This window comes from Epinephelus fuscoguttatus, linkage group LG16, assembly GCF_011397635.1.
Source record: "Epinephelus fuscoguttatus linkage group LG16, E.fuscoguttatus.final_Chr_v1".
NCBI classification, from domain to species: Eukaryota; Metazoa; Chordata; class Actinopteri; order Perciformes; family Serranidae; genus Epinephelus; species Epinephelus fuscoguttatus.
In genome coordinates this window covers 17,520,575-17,548,551 of record NC_064767.1, presented here as the reverse complement: position 1 = coordinate 17,548,551, position 27,977 = coordinate 17,520,575, and the positions used below count along the sequence as shown (strand labels likewise).

At 42.2% G+C, this 27,977-nt stretch overlaps 1 protein-coding gene across 2 annotated transcripts in view; it reads left to right on the top strand.

Annotated features, from left to right (window-relative positions):
* LOC125903269 (SH3 and PX domain-containing protein 2A-like) overlaps positions 1–19,071 on the top strand; it is a 62,514-nt gene extending 43,443 nt beyond the window's left edge. The window contains exons 8-14 of one of the 2 annotated variants that reach the window (XM_049600088.1): positions 7,252–7,365; positions 11,108–11,191; positions 14,877–14,994; positions 15,083–15,411; positions 15,512–15,561; positions 16,733–16,852; positions 17,030–19,071. In XM_049600088.1, coding sequence (XP_049456045.1) covers positions 7,252–7,365; positions 11,108–11,191; positions 14,877–14,994; positions 15,083–15,411; positions 15,512–15,561; positions 16,733–16,852; positions 17,030–18,952 — 2,738 coding nt within the window. In that variant the 3' untranslated portion in view covers positions 18,953–19,071. The remainder of the gene's footprint in view (positions 1–7,251; positions 7,366–11,107; positions 11,192–14,876; positions 14,995–15,082; positions 15,412–15,511; positions 15,562–16,732; positions 16,853–17,029) is intronic. The other variant, XM_049600089.1, reaches the window with a different exon arrangement.
* Positions 19,072–27,977: the final 8,906 nt, after the last annotated feature.

The window sequence follows — 27,977 nt, the reverse complement described above, 5'->3', positions numbered from 1 at the left end:
GCACTGTCAAAGTGCTGCAAAACGTTCAGCTTACATAACCAACATTGATTTGTTATAATCAATTGGTTTTTAAAGTATGTTGCTCATAGTTAAAAGTAGTTTGACATTATTGGACATAGGCTGATCCATTCTCTGCTGGAGCTTTAGATGTGAGGGTTGGTAGCACTCTTACATCTGTCTGCTCAGCAGTCTGTTAGCTTAGCTTAGCACAAAGACTGGAGACAGTAGGAAACAGCTAGCCTGGCTCCGTCCAGCAGTAACAAAATACACCTACCAGCGCTTAAGATCACAAATTAACATCTAGTTAGTTTAATCTGTACCACAACCAAAGTGTAAAAGTGACAATGTGTGTGGGACCAGCTGCCTGGCAGCTATCTGAGATTCAAGGAAGTTACAAGATATATCATAGCGACTCCCTAAAAAATTGGTGTTTTATCTGGCGTGCTCCTGATGTCCTGCGTCACACAGTGTAATGTAATTGATGCACGTTCCTGTCATTTCCACTCTGTCTAGATGAGCTAATCTATGCCCTAACCCAAGGGGAGGCAACCTGCGGCTCTTTAGCCCCTCACCAGAGGCTCCACTTGGCTTTTTCGAAGAAATATCTGGAAATGAATAAGAGTTATTTTTTAACATTTTCATTTTTCATCGCTGTAGGTCTGAAGTGATTCTTACATTTTCCAGTTGTAAAAACGTATCACCTATAAACTCAAAAAAATATTTTTTTAATCAACATTCTGTCAACAAAAGCGCGCATCCTACGTCTATGACCTGGTGCCTTCTCCTAAATTTTGGTGAGCCTAAATGGGTAGGAAAACAGAAATTTAATAATGACTGGGCAGATTTCTGTACTTTCACCGTCAAGGCTGCACTGTTTAAAGCTCCAGTAGGCAACACTGTTTTGGTATAATTGAGTAAAAATTTTATAATATCCTCTAAGCATAATGTAAATCAAGTGGTCTGAGACAAACAATAGGTTTCTACACCTCACCATGGCTCTGTGTTCAGCCTTTAAAGAATCAGTATCGTGCCGATGTGTATCAACCAATCAAAGGTCAGCTCAGACCTCTGCGTTCCTATTGGCTGTTCTACTGCATATGCGCGTTCGCGTGCCACCGGCAGAACGGGAGAGCAAGCGGCAATGGCGAACAGTGCACCAGGTAAAATAGCTATTCCAGCACTGGCTACAACTGCCTACACGGCTAAACCCAAAGGGATGGGGAGGGCTGCTGCGCGGTGAGGGAGAGCCGAGGCTCCCAGAGAGGGAGAAATAGAACCAAGTAGGATAAAATACTCGCGTGCTCGTCTGGTAGGAGGGGCTCAGGGTGGAAACGAACGAAACCTAACTCAGATGTGACTCAAAAATCAACAGTTTTCAGGCTTTCTACTTACTGAAGCTTTAAGTACCACTGCAGAGTAGCTGTGCTCATTTAGACCTATTAGTAATACTGACAGGCTAATTTAGACCCAACAGGCTGTGTTACCTTTATTACAAAGCACAAATATGTGTTGCAGCTCCAGACAAATAAAAAAGAATTATGCCAAAAATGGCTCTTTTTATAGTAAAGGTTGCTGACCTATGCCCTAACCCCAAGTTTAAACCGACAGGAGACCTCACGCCTAATTGGAACTTTAAAAAAAGATTATTTTGATGGATTTATAGAGATGCACTTAGATTTTTGCTCCTTGTACCACTGGCACAGCTGCAACAATGACTAGACTTTCCTGTAGATTTTCAAAAGACCATCATAATGTTATAATAGAAAACGTGAACAGCTAAAAAGCGCAAATAGATATTGACATTTAGATGGACTAAATTGTATGCAACAACAAAAATATACTCAGACGGGTGGGTCTTTTCAGTGTAGTATCTTGCATCAACAGATGTCCGAACTGGCTCACAAGACTACTACCAGTTTTCATGTGCATAGGTTTGAGACCAAATATACAACTTATAGGAAAACAAAGAATGTTCTGTGTGCCTTCACACTTGACATGCATCAAATGAAGTGATTTGATTTTGTATGCGTGAATTTTTCAGTTTACTTTGCCTAATTTTCAAAGCTTTAAAAATAAAACAAGCCCACACTTTGCCCTCAGTCCAACTTGTCATTTTCATCAGACCAAAAGACATAGACAGGTCAGAGACAGGTCAGAGACAGGCAAGGTCGATAACAGATCAGGCAGGTAAGGAGAACAATGTGGCACCGCAGCTGCTTATATGCAGGGAGAGCTGATGAGGAGCAGCTGTGTGCACAGGTGAGTGGCGTTGTCTTGATGAGGGGGGCATGGCTGGCAGGTAGAGTGGAAAAACACAGGGAGAGCAGAATGCAGGCTGTGACAGTTTGTATCAACGTGCACTCAGAGCATCAAATCACAGCCATACCAGCGCTGGTAGGCAGATTCTGTTGAACAGAGCCTGGTGAGCTCTTTCCTCCAATACAGAAAGCAAATAAGTGCATTTCCCAAAATCTCATTTTTTCTATAAATCTGGGTCTGTTGTTTCATGCTGTCTAAATTAGGCTGACATCATCATTTTCTTTTATTTTATTACAGAAATAATTGGAATCAAGCAGGCACTTAACTCGATACGACCAGAGTTTTGCAGCTCACAGCGGGCTACCGAGGCATAAACTCGCCCTCGGCTCTCCTTAAAATACCCTGTTGTTTTTTCATGATGTCCTTGTAGCTCAATACAACAGTGTTGTCAAGACAAACTGTTTGGTTTCTTCCTTTCCAAGGCTGTGACATTTGAGGTCGATGTCTGCGGTCGTGATCCTATGGTGTGATGGTGTTATATGACATCTCCACCAGAGGGTTGTGGGTTGAGCTATTGTCTTATGCAACCACTGACCCCAAAACCATGGGGGTTACAAAACTAAACTGTGCTCAAACGTTTTAAAAGCTCCTTGATTTACTCAGGATGTTGACTAAGTAGCTATAATCGTAATATTGAATAATGTTTAGCAAAGTGTATTGCCAGTCAGCATTTGGCTGTGTTCTTTTTTTCCCTTTGTGGTTGAAGCTCTGCAGCAGCTTTCCAAGATTTTTAACTTTTTCTAACGTGGATGGCGAGGCAGAGAGACATGGAGGGAAGCAGGTTGTGATATACACTGATCAGAAACAGCGAAAGATGATAAAAACGCGCAGATAAAGACGCAGGTGTAGCTTTACAATGCATGTGCGCTCTCTCTCTGTCTTTGTACTCGAAGAAACGCACACACCCACACGCATATTTCCAGACATAAGGCATGCTTCCTTCACCTTTGTTACTCCCACATCTGCACAGATAATCCCTGCCATCCGGAAACAAGGAAGAGTGAACAAGTTCATCTCATCTTATTTCTATTATCTGCCGTCTTTGCCTTTTAGCGGCTAAATCTGCAACTTTATCCACTCACCTAACAGGAGTTTAACTTTGTGACTTTAAGCAAAATTGCCGTCTTGGCAACAGGAGAGCCAGAAAACATCTGTGTGGTTTGTAATGACCTCAGTGTAAGGTCTGTGTCATCATGAAGAATGCACAAATGATATCCCTGTCAAATATGAGGTTGACGTCATCCCAACATTAAGAATCACACTCCCTTCCCAGCCCCCATGGAGAAGTATTCCAGAAGAATTATCACAACAAGAAGTACAATATGTGACCATTATAGATCAGTTTTGAAATCTGCAGCCCTGCACAATACCTACAAATTGGATGAGTTCATGAAAGTTGTCATTTGCGTAGCCTGTGTTGACCCACAGAGCTGGTTTTAATTGCTCTGGAAGTGAATACATGCGATGAAGGACGGGAAGCAGGTTTCTTTTTTTTTTTCTACATTTCACATAATTGCAACCTGCCTGATATAAAGCCGCAACAGCCGGGAAATCAGCGCTTGCGTAACATGTGTGCCTTTTTAATAGTACTTTTATTGCTTCTTTTGAGGTTCAGTGAACTCAGCCTAAGCACCTGCCATATGGGAGGATGGTTGAAAAATACAGGCGAGGCGGCCCCAGCCATCAATAACAGCATATATTTACTCAGGCCCTTTTAAAGTGGCGGCGTGTCTTTGCTGCGTATGTATATATTCAGACTCACAGCCAAGTGCTCTCAATTAAAGTACATTCCCACACCTTATTCTTATATTTGCTTACATTTCTATAAGTGTCACTTTGCCGAGGTGAGAATGACATTTTCCCCAAGCTAGCACGTCAGTGTGAAAATGGCAATTTGCAAATGTAAGGTATTTTTTTTTCTTTATTGAGCTGACGCAGGTCTTTTTTCACTCCTGCCAAGCTGACCTTTCTTCATAATGGTCAGTTTAATTTAATGTACCATTAATGCAGCTGATGTTGCCCTTTGCTGGTTGTTAAACATGGCACATGAGATTTATTCAAATGTTTTTAGTGACTTAATGAGATGTATAGTGAGCGGAATTATGGTGCAATTAACACATTTAAAATTAGGATGTCAGCGTGTGATTAATATTTAAAAATGCTTGAATTTCTCCACATCTACAGTGAAAAGAAAAAGGTTTTATTTTGAGTCCTGAATGTTGTCAACACCATTTTGCTCTTTATCTGATTTATTGGCATGAGGTTTTGTTAAAGCCACAGCTCTGGTGCAAAGTCTAAGCACATTACATGGCTTGTTACGTACCTGAGCCGCAGCCAGCATGTTACTCTGCACCAGGCACTAACAGCATCCTTCTCTCCGGACCCACCCTGACTCTATGCAAAACAGCCTCACTGTACAGCTGATGATGTTTTTAGTTGTGTAGCTGAGCAAGTTGATCAGTTAAATAAATCTTCGCTGGTATGAATCACGCAGATTGCATGTTTAAAAAAACAGCATGGAAGGATTTTCTTTGTTATTTCCTCCGCTGAGAAAGTCATTAAGTCTGTCAGCAGGGTATCTCCACTGCTGCTGTAATCCAGATAGATTTGGTGGACAGATAGATTCAGTAGTGTTAGTCATCACAAATTGGGATTGCAAACATTAACTACAGTATGAAACTGCCTGAGAAAGGAACCTGATTGCAAATCCTACGGGCATTCATGCAGAAATCAATAAACTGTAGTGAAAGCTGTGATTTCTTTGGATGTAACAGCAGGCTGAGGGATTGTTCAGTGTTGGCAGAGGGTTTGTATCTCCACTCTGGTTTTTTTTTGCTGAGAGATAAGATACCATGATCCAGTAGGTGTGAAATTCTTTCTGACAGTGACATTACATAATACAATTATTTATCCGAATAAAGCACATCCAACATAATAGAATAAAACAGTGTGTACTCTCCTGTCTGCCTCAAACAGCTCTAATCTATTGCAACCTTTAATTGCAACCCACTTTAATTGTGATGCATGACTGCAAAATTAAGGACATAATTACAACATATTTCACTAAATGCAGATGAGTCATGATTGCCTAATTTAGGGGTCTGCACTCCCAATGCCGTTATTTCCATCTCATCCTTTAATTAAGTGATACATCTTGTTTCTGTTCCTGTCTATCAAACCCTATTCTGTTGCTTTTTGTTAATTGTGTGCAGCTAAATTACCTCATAACTCACCATTTCTGCAGGAAAAATGTACACTGGATGTCTGGGCCAGCTGTGAAAGTGTGATGAAACACCCCTATCCTTTTTATGGGTTGTCCAGACAGCTGTCGGCCATATTGTATTCCCGTTACCACAACAAATAGCGTATGTGTGGCATACCACACAGGGCAGCTTTTGTGTCAGCTTTGTCACCCACAAATGTGGAGTGACTTCTTGTGGAAGTGATTTAGCACACGTTAAACTGTTCTGATTAGCGCATATATGAGCTTTACATTTCCGTGAAGGCCTCATACAGCACACCTTATCTAACACAATGGATCAGTGTACTCCACTCACTTAATGGGGATCAGATTTTTTGTGTGTGCACCTTTCCAGCTGAGGAATTTGTCATAAAACAGTTGGCAGAGTGATGCTGCCATACCCAAAGGAACCAAGTCAAATCAGCTGCAACATTGCAAATGGATATTTTGGCTAGAAACAGCACTTGAAGAAATGCCCTGCCCACTTAAATCATGACTGATGAAACGCAGCTTGAACAAGACTCCGTCACGAGTCCAGCTACAGCCAGGCGGCGTTCCCTCTGATGTTCTTGGCTCCGATCGTAGTTATAGATTCTGCTGGCAACACAATTAAGTTCCTCGTGTTCATGTTCATTTGCAGCTCATCCATGTGATTTGAGATATTTGATCAGATCGGGGCTCGGCCATTAAAACAAAGATACAAATGATTTGATGTGAGATGTAAGCCAGGCTATGGTCACATCACCAGATGTTATCTGTGCTCATTTTCATCTGTCTTTATAGAGATTTATTACGTGTGTTGACTCTTTGGGGTGGGAATCTTATCACGGGCCAAAATTCATCTGAGAGAAAATTCAACAAATCCTCTTATCTTACCATGTAATGCACTGTATGACATGTTTGTTAAACATCCTGCACACTATGCATCCAATTACTACCGGTGAAACAGTACGCTAAAGTCACTTAGTTCATACCTTGACTTAGGAGTTTAGAAGCTCTGTTTCTGTCCATTTATTTTGAACAGACAGTATTTTCATTGTAAAAATAAGGAACATTTCATTTATACTGAACGAACATCGAACACACACTTTCTCTAAAGGCAACAGGTCACAACAGGCTACAAAACTGCAAAGCATTTTTTATGCTTTGACATTGAAAACATCGAAACACATAGAATTAAAAATAAAACTTGTGCATTAGGAGTGTTACAATGATTTCAACCTTGGCTGTATTTAAACATTTAAAGCATCCAAACATTTAGTGCCCCGGTGATTTGCACATTTTAGTGATGCCGTCGATTTAGAGTTAGCATGTTGGATGTGTTTCCATTCACAGACCCTACAAAGGTGGAGCACTGTCCTTGTCTCTGTAACTGTTGTAGCGGACCAGTCTTCTGGCTCTGGTGTTTCATATGCTTTCACCATAGTATGACTGACTCACATGTCAAACAGCTTGTTGTTCCAACCTCAGCACATGTTGCTAACGGTGTACAGCTGCAGAATTTTGGGAGTAACTCATGCTCGTGACCTTTGTTTCCATATTACCTGCATTACCTGCAGCTGCTTGCACCAGACTGTGACCCCTGTACCGTGATGGTTCAGTACAAATACATGAACAGTTACAGCTCTACCAATCACATTGGTACACTCTACACAGTCCTGGTGAGTTTCAGCCTCTGTGTGTTTCCACAGGTTGGTGGTTTGTCAGCACCGCAGAGGAGCAGGGTTGGGTCCCTGCCACCTATCTCAACTCCCACAGTGGCACACGGGATGACTTGGAGCTGGGCGCCTCTAAAGCTGGGGAAGGTAAGTCACTGTAGACTCTCCTGCCTCTGCCCACCCACACACAAACACAACCTCACACACTCTGTTATAAACCCACACACAGACACCACCTCTGCCCTCAATCCTCCGCCTTTTGATCTGTGACAAAATGGAGCAAACTCGCCCCTTTAGTTTACCACTGCCGGCCTACGCTACTGGCTGACGCCCGGCTGGTGTGAACAACTCTCTCTGTTTGTCTGCCATCATAAGCACGCTTAAACAGAGTGTAGATTCAAGTCTGGGTAAACAGTGAGGAGGAGCGCCAGGAGAGAGCGGACCACAACCGCTGAAGTGATGTTCTGTACAGTAACGCACTGTGCAGTAGAGTTGTAATATTAAGAGATATGACCTCCGTGGAGTGAGCTCATGAAAGAGGCATGTGTTTCTGTCAGCAGCAGGGAATCAAACATGGGAATATTTCACGAGTCATGCTCTTTAAATTATTCTTATCTGTAATTAAAGCAAGATCTGACATGAATTATGCCATTTCATGCAATGTCTGCGTATTATTGTGGATCGCAGATAAGTTACAGTACAGTAGACAAGTGTTGACGTTATATTTCGTAAGCTTACTGGAGTCAGAGAGGGATCCAAATCCCTGATAAGAAACACACCTTCGTAGAGTTTGGTTTGCCAGAATATAATTCTGACACATGTGAACGTGGAGACAGCGTCCAATCATGCAATCATCTTGATAGCCCCGTCAGATACGGTTATCAAGCCATCGAGTCATTCTTCAAGTATTTTTAATATTAGCGGAGAAAACATTTCGACCTCAGAGCCGTAGAGCTAGATTAGTGTCACATATTGAGACAGATAGCTGTGACAGGTAGTGCAGTAACCGAAGCTCGTTTGTGAAGATTTATGCAGCGTTGTGTTAGAGAAAACCCAACAATCTGGAGGCACGGAAATAATTAAGTTGCGAATTACACTTCCAAACAAACATCAAGATTTTCCAGCACTCTGGCCAAAACATCTTTTGCTGTACAATTGCTGCACTCTATAACAATGGGACCCAGGATCCCCTCGGTGTTGTATATCTTATGACTCAAGGATGGAGGCAGAGAGGGAATACATGAGGCTAAACACTTTCACAGTATGTTAAATATGTTTAAATATCCCTTTCTCCCCTTTTAGACTCACAGTATATTTATCAACAGAAGATTTCAGCTTGTATGCATACCTCAGATGTATGAGCGCACACAAATGGAAACGTATACACACACCTAGCACTCCTATCTGCTCTGTCAGAGATAGCTGGAGCTCGCTGCCAGGGGGTTTCGGGAAGGACAATCTGTCAGTGCAATTAGTGTTTATGTGTCTAGTCAGTCATGGGAATGGCATGAAACTCATAAAGCATCTCTTTGTCAGTGCTGTGGTCTTCAGCAGTCTGTGCCACCACATTGTCACAGAGAAAACAACACATTTCTAGAAGAACTAGATTTGGAATTTATGATATTTCTTTTGAAAAAGACAGAAAAGAGACATGTTGAAAGCTCAGACAGTATGACATGTTGGTTTATACATACACATCCTTTTCTTTCTTGTTTTGCCACTTTTACGCAGAAATAATACTGCCTGAAGGAAAAGTTAGACATTCTGGTAAACATGCTTATTTGCTTCATGGGGGAGACTTAAATGAGAAGATTGATAACCACTCAGTGTCAGTGTGGGAAATATGGAACTAATGCTAGCAGCCGTTAGCTTAGCCTAGCATAAAGAGTGGAAACAGGGCAGCAGAATGGAAACAGCTAGCCTGTCTTAGCGATGGGCGGACCGATTCTTTTCAGAGGATCGGTCTCTTCAAATTGATTCATGATCCTTTTTGCAAAATATGGTGTCAGTTTGTCCGTGACTCTCAGGTATAGCACATGCATGTTCACTAGCCAGTGCTGCCCACTCCACGGAACTTCTCCTCAATTAATCAACAATCATCATGTATAAGTTTACATTAAGAAATATAAAATATTCATTTCAATGCACTGATTTAGCACCCCGCTTGTATGTAAGCAGACTGTGTAGGCTCATTATGTTATAGGAATGTCAAGTAGCAGACGTCCCAGTTACCTCCACAGCTTTGTGCTGCAGTCACGCGGTGTTAGATAATCTGAAAAATGAGTTCAAGCTCATATTTCATGGCTCGTCTGATCACTTTCCTTGCTCTTCATTATCATATTGTCTGAATTTTCTGAGCAATAAAATACAACACCTCATCTTCGTGGCATCCTTGTTGTTTCCGCATTACAGCTTAAACCTCGTGAACACACCGAAGTTGGAAGAACGACCATCTGAGGAGCAATAAATGCACATTTGGTTGGCAGAGGTCTCAACTCAAGCCCAATTTAATTGGTCCTCACTCGTTCATTCAGTGCCCTTGCTGCTCTATGTTACGACAGGTTAACGATTAATGAGCACTTGGACCTTCGACAGGCTGACTTGGTACTCACTGAACACTAAAAAGAGTGGTTCAAAAAGATTAGTTTGTTTATTTTTGCCCATCACTAGTCTCACTCTGTCCAATTGTAAAAGAAAAATCTACCTAGCATCACCTTTTAAAGCTCATGAATTGGCAAGTTATGACTAAATAGTTTGGCTGGAAATTGACGGTGAAGATTCTCAGTCATCCAGGTCATGGTAATCATAGATGGTATATCGTAGGCAACTGGACTTGCTTGCGTTTCTTGAAGACTTTTCGCCTCTCATTAAAGAGGCTTCCCCAGTTCTCTGAAAAAGAAGCCTCTTGGATGAGAGGTGAAACGTCTTCAAGAAACACAGTCAAGTCCAGTTGCCTTTGATATATGGTATTGGCTGGGACTAGTAACTTCCTGGAGTCTCTGCTGGTCACCTGGCAACTGCTTAAAGCCAAGAACTAGTCTGGTACAGACTGCGTAAAATGATGAAGTGCCTTTGAACAGAACTAGGCTAGCTGTTTCCATCTGCTTCCAGTCTTTGTGCTAAGCTAGGCTAATTGATGGCTTATAGTGGCTTCATTTTTATAACACAGACATGAAAGTGGTAAAATCTTCTCTAGCTCTTTGCCAGAAAGCGAGTAGTATTTCCCAAAAAGTCAAGCTATTCCTTTAAAACTGTCAAAGGTTTTGTACTATGGTGTCATTTCTTTTTTCAGCTGCCTAGCATTATTCATTTAAACTGTCTCTCTCTCTCTGATTCTGTCTGACACTCCCATCAGTTGACAGGAAAGGATTCTCTTTCTCCTACATAAGATCATTTACAGGAGCAACTTCTTCTATCATTTTGGCGTGTGACACAAGATCTCTCAGTTGGCAGAAATCATTTCCATTTCCAGTGTTTTACCTACAAAAGGCACAGGGAATCATAGACCTTCTGAGGCTCACACAGCTCCGACCAGCAGCCTCTCTCAGCTGCTCTATTAATTGGATGGCATTCTTGCAGCACCAATGTGTGTCCCAGATGCTTCACAGGATGGGAAAACCATGCTAACAACATCCTAATTACAAGCCACAGAGAAGATGTCTTGGGTTTAACACTTCCTCCGTAACCTCCATCCATCCACTCTAACTGTCCACCGTGTTTGGCTTTGCGGTCTTGTTTTTATGTCCTCCATGTAGCTAATAATGGGGCTCCTCTGTGTTGGATCCATGTCATTTTGTGTGCTGTGTGTTTGTGTAACATTTGTGCTTGCTCTTCATGTCTCCCATGTTTGTGTGTTTGCTGTCGTCTGGTCACCACGTGTGTCTGTCAGTAACTAAGCGGCATAAGGCTCATCTGAAGAGGCTGGACCGGAGATGGACGTTGGGGGGTGTCATCAGCCGCCAGCAGAGCCGAGGTGAAACGAGACAGATGCTGCATTCCCCTCCCTGCCTATCTCTGTTATTGTTCCCCCCCACCCATTGTCTCTTATCACATGGCTCATCTCCTCCCTCGCCACATGCACATATTTGTTCAGTCCTTCATCCTGTGTTGTCCTCCAGCGAATGCATTTATCACAAGCCACGATCCACCACGACTAACCACTAACTGACTTTAATATGAAATGAGCTTGGAAAGCAAAGGTGAAATCATCAACTTTATATACACCAATTATTGATGCTAAACTCAAAGTATGTTACGAAATCGCTCCATGTAAGCATTTTTATTATAATTAAACACTGCGTGCCAAGACTAATCTTCCCAGAATCACAGAGAGAAAACTACCCACTCATCTAAAAGTAGTTGCGTAATAGACTTTGGAATGCCTTATGCTGCATTTTAGAGCCATATTTTGCTTTTTTATGAGCAAATGAAGCGTGTATGTAGTTTTTTAATGAATGTGTGTTTCACCGACGTGTGGTAGAAACAGACTTTTATCAAGCTGGGTGCAGATAGCAACCGATATTGACAGATAAACAAAAAGGCTTATTAGCAGGACATTCTCAATCGCAAACTTGCACATGTTCCTCCAACCAAGGCCAAGGGTTTTTGTTTTTTTTTCGTTCACAGGAGATGCATTTGGATTGCTGACAGTGGAGTGAGGATAAGCTATTGAGTTCAGCCCCAAACTTAACGCTTGGCAGTGGATGCAGCTCTCTGGAGTGGAGAGAGAGCTGTTTCCACCCTATGACTGAAATCCTGCTTTGTGTTTAAAAAAAAAAAAAAAAAAAAAGAGACAGATATTTTGCTGACTCCACAAGAATAATTTATAACACTGATGCAGGCGATGCATGTTGTGGTTAACATAACATCTGATTCAGAGTTTCCCTCCATTGCACTGCTGGATATTGTTTTGAAAGAGGTTGGTGAGAGGAAAACGTTTTACCAGCCGCGACACAAAGAGGCCGGAAGAACCAGGAAAAAAAGGAAAATAAAGCATACAGAAATATCTTTACCCGCCGAGACTACTATAGCTTTTGCAAGTGAAGGGATTTACTATCCCACAACCATGCTGCTCCTACACAACCTCAGAAACGGGTGGAGAAAGGGAAAATTTGTCACCAGAATGTTGCTTCCTGTTTACCCACTGGGAGGACGGCATATAGAGCTTTTTTTATGTGCTCTTCTCCCTTTTGAACACACCTCCTCTCCCAGTGCTGTCTGTGTTTAGACAGGAATTAGTGTAATGACAGGAAATGATGTCTTTGCTCTGCCCCTTGGCCTCATGGGAATGCATAAATCAGCATGGAGCCTCCGCTCTCTATTATGTGCTGAGTTGGGAGATGCTCGCTGTCACATGGCCAAGGACACTGTTAGGACTCTAGCTGGACCCGTGTGCCATCGCTCCCCTCGGTCAATACCCGTAATGAGTACTAGTGGTGTATTAGTTATGGTAAAGTAGTAAATATTATGCAGCAGTACGTATGATTATATTTAGAGGAAAACACATAGAAGTAGTTATTTTTATAGACTCAGTTGGACAGGTGATGGTAGAGAGATAACAGGAAAGGAAGGGGAGATAATATGTTCGAATCTACAATCTGTGCTGTTATAACTTTGAAGGTAAACTACATAACATCACTAAAGCCCCGTTTCCACCAAACACTTTCGATATGGTACCTTTGGAACCAAAAGTAACCCTTCAGACATGGTACCTAGACCCTAGCGTTTCCACTGCAAACAGTACTCCTAAATGTGGGCGGAGTCACTGCTCCATCCAGCAGTCACTGTATTTCCTCATTGATCAGTCTACACCTCGTCTGTCGTCCACAGAACAGGGTTGCACATTCTATAGTGAGAGTCTCTCTGAATGGGATATTTAAAAATGGGGGTTTGTGCATTTAGTCCTTCTTAGGCAAGCACAGGGCTTTAGTGTTGCTGTAGCCTGATGCACTGCAACCCTTTTTTGTTTTTTTTGCTCCGAGTGAGGGTTAGAAGATATGCAGTTCACATAACTTGGCCGAAATTGATATATAAATGCTTGAAGATCCACTCATTACCAAAAGTGTATGTCATATAAAAAATAAAGTTATGGTCAAAGTTGTCACAGTGAAATTTAAGGTGTGTTGATGGATTCAGGTAGTCAACTCATACACTGAGTAACATTATAAGTTAACGTTCCACCTTAAAAGTCGTCGGCAGTCGGCCCAGCGAATTAAGTAATTTTTTCTCCAACTCCAGCTGCTGCAAGAGGCAGCAAAACTTCATTTTATAGTTAGTCTACTAATAAAACTCTCCACAGTATGAACAGTGGTTACATGAGCCTCAAAACCAGCCACAGCTCAGCCCTGAGCAGATTGACCGTCCGCTATTGACCAATCAACAGACTGCAGTGTTCACAGCTCGACCGTTCAGTACCAGATCTGTGTGCTAGGTACCCCAACAGAGGGGGGGACCAAAAATGGGAACGATACGGAACGGTTCTGTTGGTACCATCCACAACTTTTCACAGTGGAAACAGAAAAAAACGTACTGCTCAGGGCGTAATGTAAGAAGACAGTAGTATGTCCCAATTGTGCGCATAATGTGTGCAACATTATGTACATTTTAAGGGCGGCTGCAGTACCTACTAAAAGTAAAAAGAAAAAGTATGCGATTCGGAACGCACCGAAAGTTTTATAGCCTGTGCGGGTTTCTCCTTGTTATGGACTGATGTTCTCCCAAACTGATGTCTACAGCATGGTTCTTCTGTTTCTCCACCAGTCTAATTAGAAAATATTGATATGCACAGGCAGGCGTAAACCCGCCACGCAGCACTTAAGGTTACCCGCCCTACTCTGCCCTACTCCGCCTCTGATTGGATAACTGTGGTATTCTCACCAGAACCAATGACACTTCTCTTGCCTAAGTCTAATCAACCCAACCCACAAAGGCAATGACTACTAACCAGAGGGAGAGTAGGGTGGGTCATGCTTTCGCCATCCTAGATTAAAACAAATTTTGCGCATGGGAAAGGGCGTGTTGATGGTGAGACATCACTTTGGCCATGCAGACATTTGGTACCCTTGTGGATGTATCAAGCATAAATCAAGAATTAGGTGTGATGACTAATCAGAGAGTTGATTCTTTTCTATGTGATATATTGCAAAACAACAATTTAACACACAGGACATCACATCTGTGTAACATCAAAGAAATACATACTGGTGCGAAAGCAAAATACTTCTTCTCAGTGCAAGAATGTGTTATGTTCTCTGGTTATTTACTGCATTATAAAGTTCTCTTTTAGTTTCAAAAAGAAAATTATAGACCAATATCTTGTGCCAAAGAAGATTTTAAAACACACAGCACATCCACTCACACATCTGGCAGCTGAACATACTGCCAGAAAGCAGAACAGATCCAGTATGTGTTAAAGAAACAGATACATGTCTGCTCCAGTATCATATCATAAAACTGGTGCCAGTGAATCACAAGTGAATCTATCACTCTATATTTGTTAACCCTTATCTCTCAGTACTGCAGTATGATTGTATAAATATATAAAGCCTATAGAAAGGATTAATAGAATATACATTTCCTTTTCTTTTCCAGTGATTATTTTGTTTTCACAGCCCCTGGAATCTTAGCTGTGTTGTCTTTCTCTGCTCTTGCTTTGGCAGAAGAGAAGTACATAACAGTGCAGCCCTATACCAGCGAGGGCAAGGATGAAATTGCTTTTGAGAAAGGTGTCATTGTGGAGGTGATTCAGAAGAATCTGGAAGGCTGGTGGTTTGTCAGGTAAACTTCTGCTCCCCTGCTTTAGACCCTTTTTACCTCTTTCATTACAAATGATGATGCCTTTTATCTTTACCAACTTACTCCACAGGTACCAGGATAAAGAGGGCTGGGCTCCAGCCTCTTACCTGAAGAAGATGAAGGATGATCTCTCTCCCCGCAAGAAGACCGTGACGGGCCCGGTGGAGATCATTGGAAACATCATGGAGATCAGTAACCTGCTCAACAAGAAAGCTTTGAGTGAGAAAGATGTGCAGGTTGAAGGAGTCCCAGAGAGCCCCCAGGTGGCCAAGAAGGAGATCAGCCTGCCAATCCCATGTGCTGACTCCAGCCCTGTTAATACCCTCCAGGATGGAAAAAGTAAAGCAGAGCCTGCCTCGCCAGCTGTAGCTCGCATCGCCCCTCATCGGGTGGAAATTGGTTAGTCAGATCACTGTGAATGCATCAAGCTTTTTTAAAAATCTCATTCTTTTTGAATGTGTCCTCTGAAATGTTTTTTTCTCTGTGTATTATTTTACAGGTTCCCCAGTTCTCAGGCAAAAACCTCCTCCTCGAAGAGATGCAACCTTGGTAAGTGTGTTTGATATTTTAGCCATCCATTCATCCTTCTAGTCATTCATCTCTCTGATTAAAGGCCTTGCACAGGAGTTTGATATCTGCGATGTTTTCTTTGTACAGACTATAAACAGCAAGCAATAAGCATTGGTGGAAGACATATCCAGATTATTGACTTAAAAGTCCAGTGTGTAGGATTTAGGGGCCATTTATATCTACATATGGACCGGGTCCTCTTCCACGGAGTCTGCCACGTTGTTTCTACAGTAGCTAGAACACACAAATCAAACACTGGCTCTACATAGGGCCATTTGCGTTTTTGTGTCGGGCACTTAACACTTGGCATACAGGAGAAGTTTTAATTCTGCAACCTTACCACTAGATGCCACCAAATCCCACACACCGGACCTTTAAATAAAAGCACTTATCCATTAGTGTAAAAACTTTTCATTACAAGTTCTGCATTGAGAATCTCACTTAATTAGAAGTGTTATTAGAAAAATATCCTCAAAGTATCAAAGGTCAAAGAACACATGACATTTATACATGACATTATTAGATTGTTTCTAAGGCATCAGTGTGTAAGCACGTTTTTACTGCAGCAGATGGTCAAAATAGAGTTAGTTTTTACTACTTTATAAAGTTAGGCGTGTTAGTGTAGAGGTTCCCACGCTGGCGGTCAGGCCCCATCCCATGTCTCACAAGTTGAATCTGAGAGGTCTCGAGAAGATTAATGGGGTAGAAAAGAAGAAAAAACAAAGTTTTGCCATAAAATGTTACTAAAATAATTATTTAACTGAAACCATCTGAGAGGTTTAACTGTGAAATCTGTTGTTGTGGAAATACCAACAGCTCATAACTCTAGACTTCTGAAATATGACAAGGGGCCCTAATCAGATACTGTTGTTTTTTGTTTTGTAGGGGGCTGCAAGCCAAGAGGGCTGGGAAATGTATCATATGCTTGTTAATGTAACATCTTCATTTAAAAGTAATAACTGCCGTCAGACAAATTTAGGAGTAAAAAGTACAATATTTCCCTTCTCAAATTTAAAATAGCGTGAAATGTAAATACTCAAGTAAAGCACAAGTACCTCAAAACTGGTTGCAAGTATAGTACTTGAGTACCTTTGTCTTACCTTCTAACACTGACGGTACATCTAACAGTGCCAATTTCTTTTGTGTTCAGGGATTTCAGTTGCCCTCCCCACCAGAGGCCCCTACAGTTGAAGCAGAGTATTACACCATCGCAGATTTCCAGTCCTGTATATCTGATGGGATCACCTTCAATGGAGGACAGAAAGCAGAGGTAAGCACTCCTCTTCAAGATAAACTACAGTCACAAGACATACAGTAGATATCTTGCTGTATCAATTTATTCATCATAGCTCCATAACAACTGTCTTGTCCTAGAGAAACTCTGAATTGAAATGTTTAAAAATGCTGTCATATAAAGAAAATATTCTTTTTTTAATATGTATTTTAGGTCATTGAGAAGAACTCTGGTGGTTGGTGGTACGTCCAGATAGGAGAGAAGGAGGGCTGGGCTCCCTGCTCCTACATTGACAAACGTAAAAAGCCCAACCTGAATCGTAGAACAAGCACTCTGTGCCGCCCAAAAGTTCCACCCCCAGCTCCCCCTGTCAAAAAACAAGACTCAGTGGAGACAGCACCTCCCAGCAGCCCCGGCTCTGAAGCTCCAGAGTCCCCTGTGTCTCCTGGAAGGCCAGTGTATGAAGAGCCAGAATATGACGTCCCTGCCATTGGCGATCTGGACATGGAGTCTGAGTTTGAGTTTCTGAGGGGAGAAGGTTCCTTGGTGGATGTAAAAACTGAGGACACTTCCTCCGAGAAGGGATCCCACCTGTCCTCCAAGCCTTCTCCGGCTTCATCGCTCCACAGCGCCTCCTTCAAGATCTCATTTGAAGATGGCCATGAGGCAGAGGGGGAGGCGGAAGGGGAGGAAGAGTGTATCTATGAGAATGACGGATTCCGGCCCCTCAGGGAGACGCCAGAGCGACAGTGCAGCAGGGACTCAAATTCCTCCAAGACAAGTGTCTTGTCAGAAACTGGCAAGACTGCAAACCTGACATCAGGTGGGTGGAGACCTGCAGGTAACAAGCTCAAGATCGACTTGAATGGGAGCCCATTTTCAACCAAAGCTGAGGAGGCATCCAGTCCTAAATCTGCCTCCACTGAGTCCACCCCAGATCTGTCCAGAACTAAGAAAGACCAAGAGGACGGAAAAGCATCATCTTCCAACAAGTCCTCCTCTAAACCAAAGCCAGTGGTGAGGCCTAAACCACAACTAGCCAAGGCGTCGAGTGCAGAGAAGATGGACATCAGCACCTTGAGAAGACAGCTGCGGCCAACAGGGCAGCTGAAGAATGGCACCAAAGCTAAAGGTGAGGACTCTGAGACAGCTTCAGTCATCTCCTCAGAGGACTCCTTCTCCTCTCAGAGCACATCCGATCTCTCTTCCATCTATTCTAAAGGCAGCAGGGGAGACTCGGACCTGGAAGGCTGCAACCTGTATCGTACCACAGATCCCTATGAGAAAGTCCAAGAGTCAGAGCTCAGCTTCCCTGCTGGAGTGGAGGTGGAGGTGTTGGAGAAGCAGGAGAGTGGCTGGTGGTATATCCGCTGGGGAGACACAGAGGGTTGGGCTCCGACTTACTTTCTGGAGCCTGTCAGGCAACAAGATGACATGGCAGGGTCTGAATCTGACGGCACCCCGACTAAACCTGGAAGCCTCAGCAAGTCCAACAGCCTTGAGAAGAATGAACAAAGGGTGCAGGCTTTGAACAACATCAACCAAAACCTAAAGAAAATCACCCCACCCATCCCCTCCAAGCCTCCAGGTGGCCTCTCCAAACCCATTGGCTTGTTCGGCTCACGGAAACAGAATAGCACCAAACAGCAGCAGGTTGTCAGACCTCAGTCTGTCTTCATATCAGCTCCGATCAGGGACGGCCCCAGCCCTGTTGGCTCTCTCAGGAGAAACGAGTCCCTCAACTCCACGGACCACCCTCGTGCCAGCCCCACAGTGCGACGCAATGCCTCCTTCGGCACTGTGCCACGCAACGTGCCACCCAACAACATAGCACTGCCCAACAGGAACAGATCCGGTACCGGCAGCTCTGAATCTCTTGGCCTCAGCTCTCAAAAGAATGCCCTCCCTGTATCCACAGTGAAACCCAAGCCCCACATCATCCACAACAACCTCAGAGAGGTGTACGTCTCCATAGCAGATTACCATGGTGACGAGGAGACCATGGGATTCCCCGAGGGGACGAGTCTGGAGGTCCTGGACAGAAACCCCAATGGATGGTGGTACTGCAAGGTTCTGGACAATGGCAGACCAAGGAAAGGATGGGTTCCCTCAAATTACCTCGAGAAAAAGCACTAGCACTCATGTGTGGAGCTGGCAGAACTCTGAACATGCGTGTAAAGACTACTCAAACAGATTTATTTTGTGAAAAAAAAAAAAAAAAAGGCTAACCTTAAGACGTTAAGTAAGGATTGAAATCTTACCCGGTACCTTTGCCAAAACAAGCAGCCAGATCAAATTGTGACTTTGAAATGAAACAAGACATCTGGTAAAATGAGTCTTCATGATACAGTGCCTGAGACGTTGCATTAGGAGCAATATATTGGGACTTAGAGACGCAGCCAACGAGAACACCAGAGCGCGGAAGAATGATTTAATGATTTTCTTCAGTGGTTACCTTTAACTTGAACTAAGATCATTTTGTGTCCACTCTGACTCTCTCTGTAAGTTTATAATGTAATTTTTTAAGAAACAAACAAACAAACTTTTTAAAGCATTTTAAAGCTTACTGCATGTTTGAAATGATTCATTATATTGACGATGCCTTGAGCTGTTGAAGTTAAACCTTTTTCTCCTCCTTACCGTAAAGAAAATCTCAGTCGTTGCCAAAGCTGCTTTGTGTTAGTCTCACCTTGGTGCTGTCTGTTTGCATGTTTTTTTTTTAATATCTCTTTATACTGTATGTCACCTTTATGTGAAGTATTTTATCCATTTAATTGTGTAATATTGTCCTAATGAAACAATTTGTGAGCATCTCTGATTATCACAGTATTTCTTACACTTAAATATAAAAACAAATCCTGATTTTTTTTTCCCCCTTAAAAGTTTTTTTGTTTTCATTTCAGAAGCTAATTTTCCAAAATTAAAACCTCCCTAACGTCAGTGAAAAATATATATTTATTCATTACTTAAAAATCATATTATTACTTATTTTATTTTTATTCTAAGAAATTTACTGATAAAAAAACAATGTCACAGCCGCTTCAACATTTCTAAGCACTGCTCTATTAATAATGATAACATTTTGAATTTCTGCTGGGCAGTAAATTTGACATAACTCTTCAGCTGCAGTTGTACTGGGATGCTCACTTTTGTTTTATGTTAACTGTGTGACCAGTGATGATAACTGAAGTGCCAAAAGAATGAAATAAATAAATGCACTTTTGAACAATCATTAGTACTTTCTTTTTTCTGTCTTGTTTTTTCACACTGTCATCACTCATAGCCACTGTTTACCCACACACTAGGAGTGTACATTGTTTCTTTGATGTAGACTACTCCCACAGCGCTGTCAGACAAACTCAAGTACCCCTTCATCAGCACCACCCGCTCCAAATATGTTGTTATGTGTGGACTGTAAGCCGGATGTTATCTAACAATAATGATAATGTGAAAGGGATACAATAGTTTTTTCATACAGTTGAATTACTGCTAGTAATGTTTAGGTTTTAGACATGTGTACCACTATTAGTAACTAATGATCCGTTACTGTTATGTATCACATTAAAAGCTTACATACGTAGAGGCCACTTTATTAGGTACACCTTGCTAGTACCAGGTTGGACCCCTTTTGCCTTCAGAACTGCCTTAATTGTTCGTGACATAGATTCAACAAGGTGCTGGAAACATTCCTGTAGAGACTTTGGTCCATATAAACATGATAGCATCACACAGTTGCTGCAGGTTTGTCAGCTGCACATCCATGATGAGAATCTCCCGTTCCACCACATCCCAAAGGTGCTCTATTGGATTGAGGTCTGGTGACTGTGGAGGCCATTGGAGTACAGTGAACTCATTGTCATGTTCAAGAAACCAGTTTGAGATGATTTGAGCTTTGTGACATGGTGCGTTATCCTGCTGGAAGTAGCCATCAGAAGATGGGTACACTGTGGTCATAAAGGGATGGACACGGTCAGCAACAATACTCAGGTAGGCTGTGGTGTTTAAACCATGCTCAGTTGGTACTAAGGGGCCCAAAGTGTGCCAAGAAAATATCCCCCACACCATTACACCACCACCACCAGCCAGAACTGTTGATACAAGGCAGACGTTTTTCAAGTCTTCTGTTGTCACATTTTGGTGAGCCTGTGTGAATTGTAGCCTCAGTTTCCTGTTGTTAGCTGACAGGAGTGGCACCTGGTGTGGTCCTCTGCTGCTGTAGCCCATCTGCTTCAAGGTTGGACGTGTCGTTGGTAGAGTTGTACCGACACCGATACCAGTATTGGAAATGCCTCCGATACTGCCTAAAATGCGGTATTGGGTATCGGCGAGTACAGCCTATGACCAATCCGATACCACGTAATGCCTCACGTCATTACGCATACGCACGCTAGAGGCAAACGAAACGGAAACGGAGCAGAGTTTTAAAAGCAAATTGTGTGGCTGTACTTTAACCTGTCTTGATCTGTGTCAACACTGGATAATAATAATAAAAAGTTTTATGGCATTCATTCTACTATTATGTATTCATTTCTTAATATTTCACATAGAGTTTTAGGAGTTGAGACATGCAACAATTCATATCCCATCCATTTTTATTTTATGCGCTGGTATCGGATCGGTACTCGGTATCGGCAGATACCTAAGGTTCAGGGATTGGAATCGGTATAGGGAAGGAAAAAGTGGTTTCGGTACATCTCTAGTTGTTGGTTCAGAGATGGTCTTCTGCAGACCTTGGTTGTAACCAGTGGTTATTGGAGTTACTGTTGCCTTTCTATCATCTTGAACCAGTCTGGCCATTCTCCTCTGACCTCTGGCATCAACAAGGCATTTTCACCCAGAGAACTGCTGCTCACTGGATATTTTCTCTTTTTCAGACCATCCTCTGTAAACCCTAGAGATGGCTGTGTGTGGAAATCCCAGTAGATCAGCAGTTTCTGAAATATACAACAACCATGCCACATTCAAAGTCACTTAAATCACCTTTTTTCCTCATTCTGATGCTCAGTTTGAACTTCAGCAGGTTTTCTTGACCATGTCTATGTGCCGAAATGCATTGAGTTGCTGCCATGTGACTGGTTGGTTAGCTATTTGCGTTAACAAGCAGTTGAACAGATGTACCTAATAAAAAAAACAACAACATAATCACAATGTCCCCAGTTCAGTTGCAGGCTGGGAACCTAATTATCGCTTGTCCTCCCTCTTTAATTTCTGTCACCTCTCTCTGCTTTCAACAGGGTTCCCAAAGGTCCTTGAAATCTTTAAAGGTTTGTGAATTTTAGAGAAAAAAAACATCAGTTTTTTTGAAACAGATATGAAAAGACATAGGTCATTGCAGTGCTTGAATTTATTGTGTGCAGAAATAGAAACTGAAGTTCTTTTAATAATGTCTGCCACCATCTACCAAAGCACAGTTGAAAAGTGTTAGCACATCTAAGCATCTGTCTCTTCTTAATTGTTGTCGGTGAACATCTGTAAAGCTGGCTAGTTCTCATTATAAAATTTCTCAGTGTTATACCATTAATTAACCTTGATTGGTGTCTCAAACTATGCTGCGTTGGGTCCTTAAAGTTTGGGGAATTGGGCCTGAAAAGTCCTTGAAAAGTTATTGAATTTGATGTTGAACAAGTTGTAGGAAACCCGTTTGGACATAAAAGGCAAAAATACCACTAAAAATAATGTGTATTGTTTTTGTAGATCTGTTAGTGTTGTCATTTATTTTGTCTATATTTGTATTATTTGATAAAATCCAAAACTGATTGTGAATCAGATAAAAACACATAAAAGGCAGAGAGTATATTGTTATGTACACTCCCCGGCCACACAAGAAACTGAGACTACAGTTCACACAGGCTCACCAAAACTGGACAATAGAAGATTGGAAAAACGTTGCCTGGTCTGATGAGTCTGGATTTCTGCTGCCACATTCAGATGGTAGGGTCAGAATTTGGCGTAAACAACATGAAAGCATGGATCCATCCTGCCTTGTATCAACGGTTCAGACAGGTGGTGGTGGTGTAATGGTGTGGGGGATATTTTCTTGGCACACTTTGGGCCCCTTAGTACCAGCTGAGCATGGTTTAAACACCACAGCCTACCTGAGTATTGTTGCTGACTGTCATGAACCACGCAAGTAATTCTTTTAAACATCACTGAAAAAGGTGAAAAGTGTAAATCAGTATTATCAGTATTATCAGTGATGTAGGGAGTGCTTGGGTGGAATGAATGTGTGGTGTAGGTGAGTGTGGGGGAAAAAGAAATCAAACTAACATAACAAAACAACCCTGTTAGCCAGGGGCAGAGAGAGACTGTAACTGACACATCCAGCCCTCTATATAGACCCAGTGGCTTAATCAGGAAACTGGATTCAAGTGTGGCTCATCCTCCAGCCACACCTCTGCACACCGGCCTGCATCCTGCAGGGGAGCAGAAAAAAGACACCACAGGAACAACCACCAAAGAGGGAGGGGTCGTCACACTGACCGTGTCCATCCCTTTATGACCACAGTGAGCCCATCTTCTGATGACAAAGTTCACTGTACTCCAATGGCCTCCACAGTCACCAGATCTCAATCCAATAGAGCACCTTTGGGATGTGGTGGAACGGGAGATTCTCATCATGGATGCGTAGCCGACAAACCTGCAGCAACTGTGTGATGCTATCATGTTTATATGGACCACAGTCTCTGAGGAATGTTTCCAGCACCTTGTTGGATCTATGACACCAAGAATTAAAGCACTTCTGAAGGTAGAAGGGGTCCAACCTGGTACTAGCAAGGTGTACCTTATAAAGTGACCGGTGAATGTATGTTTTATGCCCAGTTTGAATCACATTTAGTTATCCCCAAGTGTAGTCAAACATAATGTCAGCTTTGACAACTCTGGAGGTGCGTGTATTTGTTTGACTGACAGCAAAGTCAACAACAAAGTGAACAAATTTGCTCTGTGGTCTACATATATGTATTTACATATCCTGGACAGACAGCATGCTGCTAGTTATATTGAAGAGTAAGAACCACACCAGCATCTAAATGGACCCAAGTGACTTATGCAAGTTAGTTTACATGCTGTTTAATGTGCTGCAGCTGAGCAGCTAATGTGCTAATAATATGGCCTGCAGACTGATGCAAGCAGTGCACTTTTACCTGTGAGTGTGTGTCAGTGTTTGTAAGTTATGAAGGAGAATTTAGCAGGGAAGTTAATGTTGGTTGCTGTTCAGAGTTTGTAGCTCTTGCAAAGCAATCATGAAATCTAAATATACAGGCCTGAGTGTGATCCTCTTGGTTCCTGATTAATGTCTCAAAGGTGAACACAGGACAAGTGATTTACAGAGCACACGTTTATGCTGTTGCAGTCAAATAAAAGGGTTTTTAATTGGACTTTAATGCTCCACATGTGGCGTTTTGTGTGGCACTACTGTTTATGAAAGTCATGTGAGAAGGGAGTACTAATCATCTGCTGAATTAATTGCAAATTAATGTGGCGTATAATAAACACTATAATGAAAACTTATCACAGGCCATAATCACCGCTGATGTTAAGCCTCTCGGTTGTGTTGCATTAAAAGCTTTCTGCATAGGAGGAAGTAGAGGGTCTCAATATTGAATGTGTTTATATCCAGTGTAAACTCACATCTGTGCATATGCAATACAGCTCAAGTGTTTGACCAGCTGGATGCTGTTATGCAAATAAATTACATCACACTTGGTTGCCTGACACCCCTTTCAGTTCTTATACATAGCAATGAGCCAGATAGCGGCACAGTTCACTTTGATTGGCCTCCTCTGCTTCAGAGGAACCTGCATGTGTGACTGTGGTGTAGACAGCTTTCATTCTGTGGTCACTAGGCTGCTTAATATAGCATCAACTGACAAAGCAGAGGCTTAAGTATCCATTGCGGAGTTGTAGGCTACAATATTATCACCTTCAGCTATAATCAGAGAAACACCAAATCAAAACTCTGATGCAGTTTCAGCGGCAGATGCTGCATATTGCTGATATATTGGATTTGGTGCTTGAAATATAATAAGATTTACACCCTACAGGAATTTAATGTGAAATATGTCCATCCCGCTGGCTGTTTCCTCCATTGGGATCTCATACCACACTCACTGGCTTGGAACTAAGTTATGGGTGCCCGTTGATCATCTTTATACCATGTTTGTCTGCTGGCTGTGTGTCTGTGCTTGGCTGCTTGTACTCATGTGTGGAGTATGTGTTTATTGCAAATGATAAATCACTGGAGTTAGATATGGAAGAAAAAGGAAATATAAGATGATGCAGGTGAGATAAAGACACCCCAAGTGGCTCATAACCTGAGATGGGAAGGCGGTGTGTCAGTCATTGTGTCACAGGTTGCTGTATTTTATGGTGTCAACTAAAACTAAGAATGTAATGCATACTGAATGTTGAATTTCACTCTTGACCTTAGAAATGGTAGCTGTCAGCCACAACATTAGACGTGATTTAAAACTCTGGGGAAAAAAGCGACGGTAGCATGTAGACTGTGGGTCCTCTGTCCAATTGACAGAGGTGGACTGAGTCATCGTTTTGCAAGATCAGGGTTCCCATGGTCATGGAAAACCTGGAAAAGTGATTGGATTTCATAGATAGCCGTCCACGTAATGTAAGGTCAACAGCACATTAAGTTTCTGTAGCTGTAAATATGTAACATAGCTCTAATATGCATTGGTGTTTGACCTTTTGTGTACCATCGCGTACGTTTCGTCATTTTCTCCCTGAGTATGTCTCTTCCTTCCTGCTTGGCAGCTAGCTGAAATTGTGTGTGTGAACGCTGGGCAAGTGGGGCAAGAAAAAAAACCCTTTATGGGTCCTTGAAAAGTCTTGAAAAAAGTTTTGTCCATGGAAATATGTGGGAACCCTGTAAGTCTTTGCACTCAAGCCCAAGTCAAGTCTCAAGTCCTAAACTTTGAGTTTTGACTTCTAAACAAGTCAAATGAAATTAAATTTACAGAAGTCATGAATGATTTGTATTTGTTTGTCAAAACAAGTTTGTTGAAAACTCAGCTGTTCTTTGTGCAGCTTCAAATGCCTAACAAAGTTGAAAGTTTTATCTCCATCTGTAATTTTCAACCTGCACATTTTGCATACCGTAATTCATTTTTTGTTGACCACCAAGTATTTTTTTGAACATGAATGAAACTATTTTTCTTTTTTTTATTGATCCAAACAAAGTGCATCATCTGGGAAATTAAATATCAACTTTCTGGAATTGAATCGTATTAAGGTTAGTTGAGGAAATGAGAAAATAATGAGGATATAAAGGAAATGAATTAATCATCATCATTATCATGGCACACTTTTCGAATAACATAATTTTTAATCTGTTTTGGGGGAAGGTATTAAAGACTCTCTAAGTCTTCCTAAACTTGAAAAGTTTTTGTCACATACAGCAAACCTCTCCTCATGATCCGCTAGCTACATGTCCTCTGAATATGCTGTGAAAAATTCCAGTCTCTGTAGGCAGCCCAGGCTCTGCAAATGGCAACAAAAACACTTCACTTCCGTTTACGTTCAACAATGTTATCAAACACAACGGAGCTAGCTTGCCTTTTAGCCTCATTGTAGCCTGTAGCTCTAACTGCCTCTCTGGGGGTCCATGTCATTGGTTCGACAGCCCATTGGTTCGACATCCCATTAGTCCGACTGTCCGCGGTGCTGAACGGCTTGCGGCGGGCACATGGTGCGCCGCGACCGGCTTGAGGCGGAGCAGGCTCACGGCTTATGTGTTTGTCACTTTTTTTTCATTTTAACCCACACCATGATCTTTTCCTGACCCTAACCAAGTGGTTTTTGTGCCTAAACGTAACCAGACCTTAACCACAGGGCATCATGATGATTTCGGAACGGACTTTGGAACAATGAGTTTAATATGGTTGGAACAATGGGCTGTCGGACCAATGGGCAGTTCCCCTCTCTGGGCACCGCATTCACGTGTGCGCGCTTGCTTTCGCTGGTGTCGCGCTGGCTGGTTGGTGCAGCCTGGACCCAAATGTTTTTGTTGCCATTTGCGGAGCCTGGGCTGCCTACAGAGACCGGACTTTTTCATAGCATATTCAGAGGACATGTAGCTAGCGGATTGTGAGGAGATGTTTGCTGTATGTGACAAAAACTTTTCAAGCTTAGGAAGACTTAGAGAGCCTTTAACTACTTTCAAGTCAAAGGGCTCAAGTTGAAGTGAGTCATTGGTGTTAAATCCAATTTCAAGTCTTTTTTGATTTTGTCAAGTTGAGTCTAAAGTCATCAAATTTGTGACTCGAGTCTAAGTCATGTGACTTGAGTCCACACTTCTGCAAATCGATGTAGTGTATGCTATTAGAGAACAGGCTTGGATGTTGAGTGGGCAGTTTAAAGGTGCATCCTATCCAACAAGGGCTTAAGTTTTGTTTCAACATTGGTGGGAACACGTAAGGAACAGGTGGTGTGGGAGTGCTGTGCCAGGAAATTTTCAGCATTAGTCGCCTAATTTCCTGCATTCTGGTGAATATTTTACCAGTTTGTGCTCAGCTCAGGTTGTACATTTTTTAAATTTTGCCAAAACAATAGCCCTCTGCTACTTTGTTATGATGTGGGGGATGAATGCAGATGTTCTAAATATTGAGATGGACGTGTCCCCTGTTTCCTTGGCGAAATCTATGTCTATGCTATCACATTCACTGAACACTTTTCTGATTTCATCCCTCATAGCTGGTAGTTTTGTCTTTGAAGGTTTTCTCTGTGCTCTGCTGAAGGTGCTGTAGCTGTTTCTGGCCTCTGGAGGGCAGCAGCACTCAGCCTCTCACTGCAGACTGAGCACAGCATCACAATAACCTTCACCTCTGTCTTCATCAGCACAGTAATTAGATAATGCAGGGGCAAGACTTCTCAATTGATATTTTGCACTATGAACAAAGTTGTACTTTTTAAATATAATTGCACTTCTCCTCACAGTGTGTCCCTGGACACTGCAAATCTCACTGAGGAAAGGATTTTACATCACGCTGAACACAGAGAGCTTAAAGCCTTAACTACAACAGAGGAACAAACTCAAACTCCAACTGTCTGATGTCTAGTTGAAATTCAAAATCGATAGCGTTGTGCTTTTTTGGAATACAAATTTGATACCTTAATAGACGGTGTGTGTGTTTGACCAAACAGCTGTCTC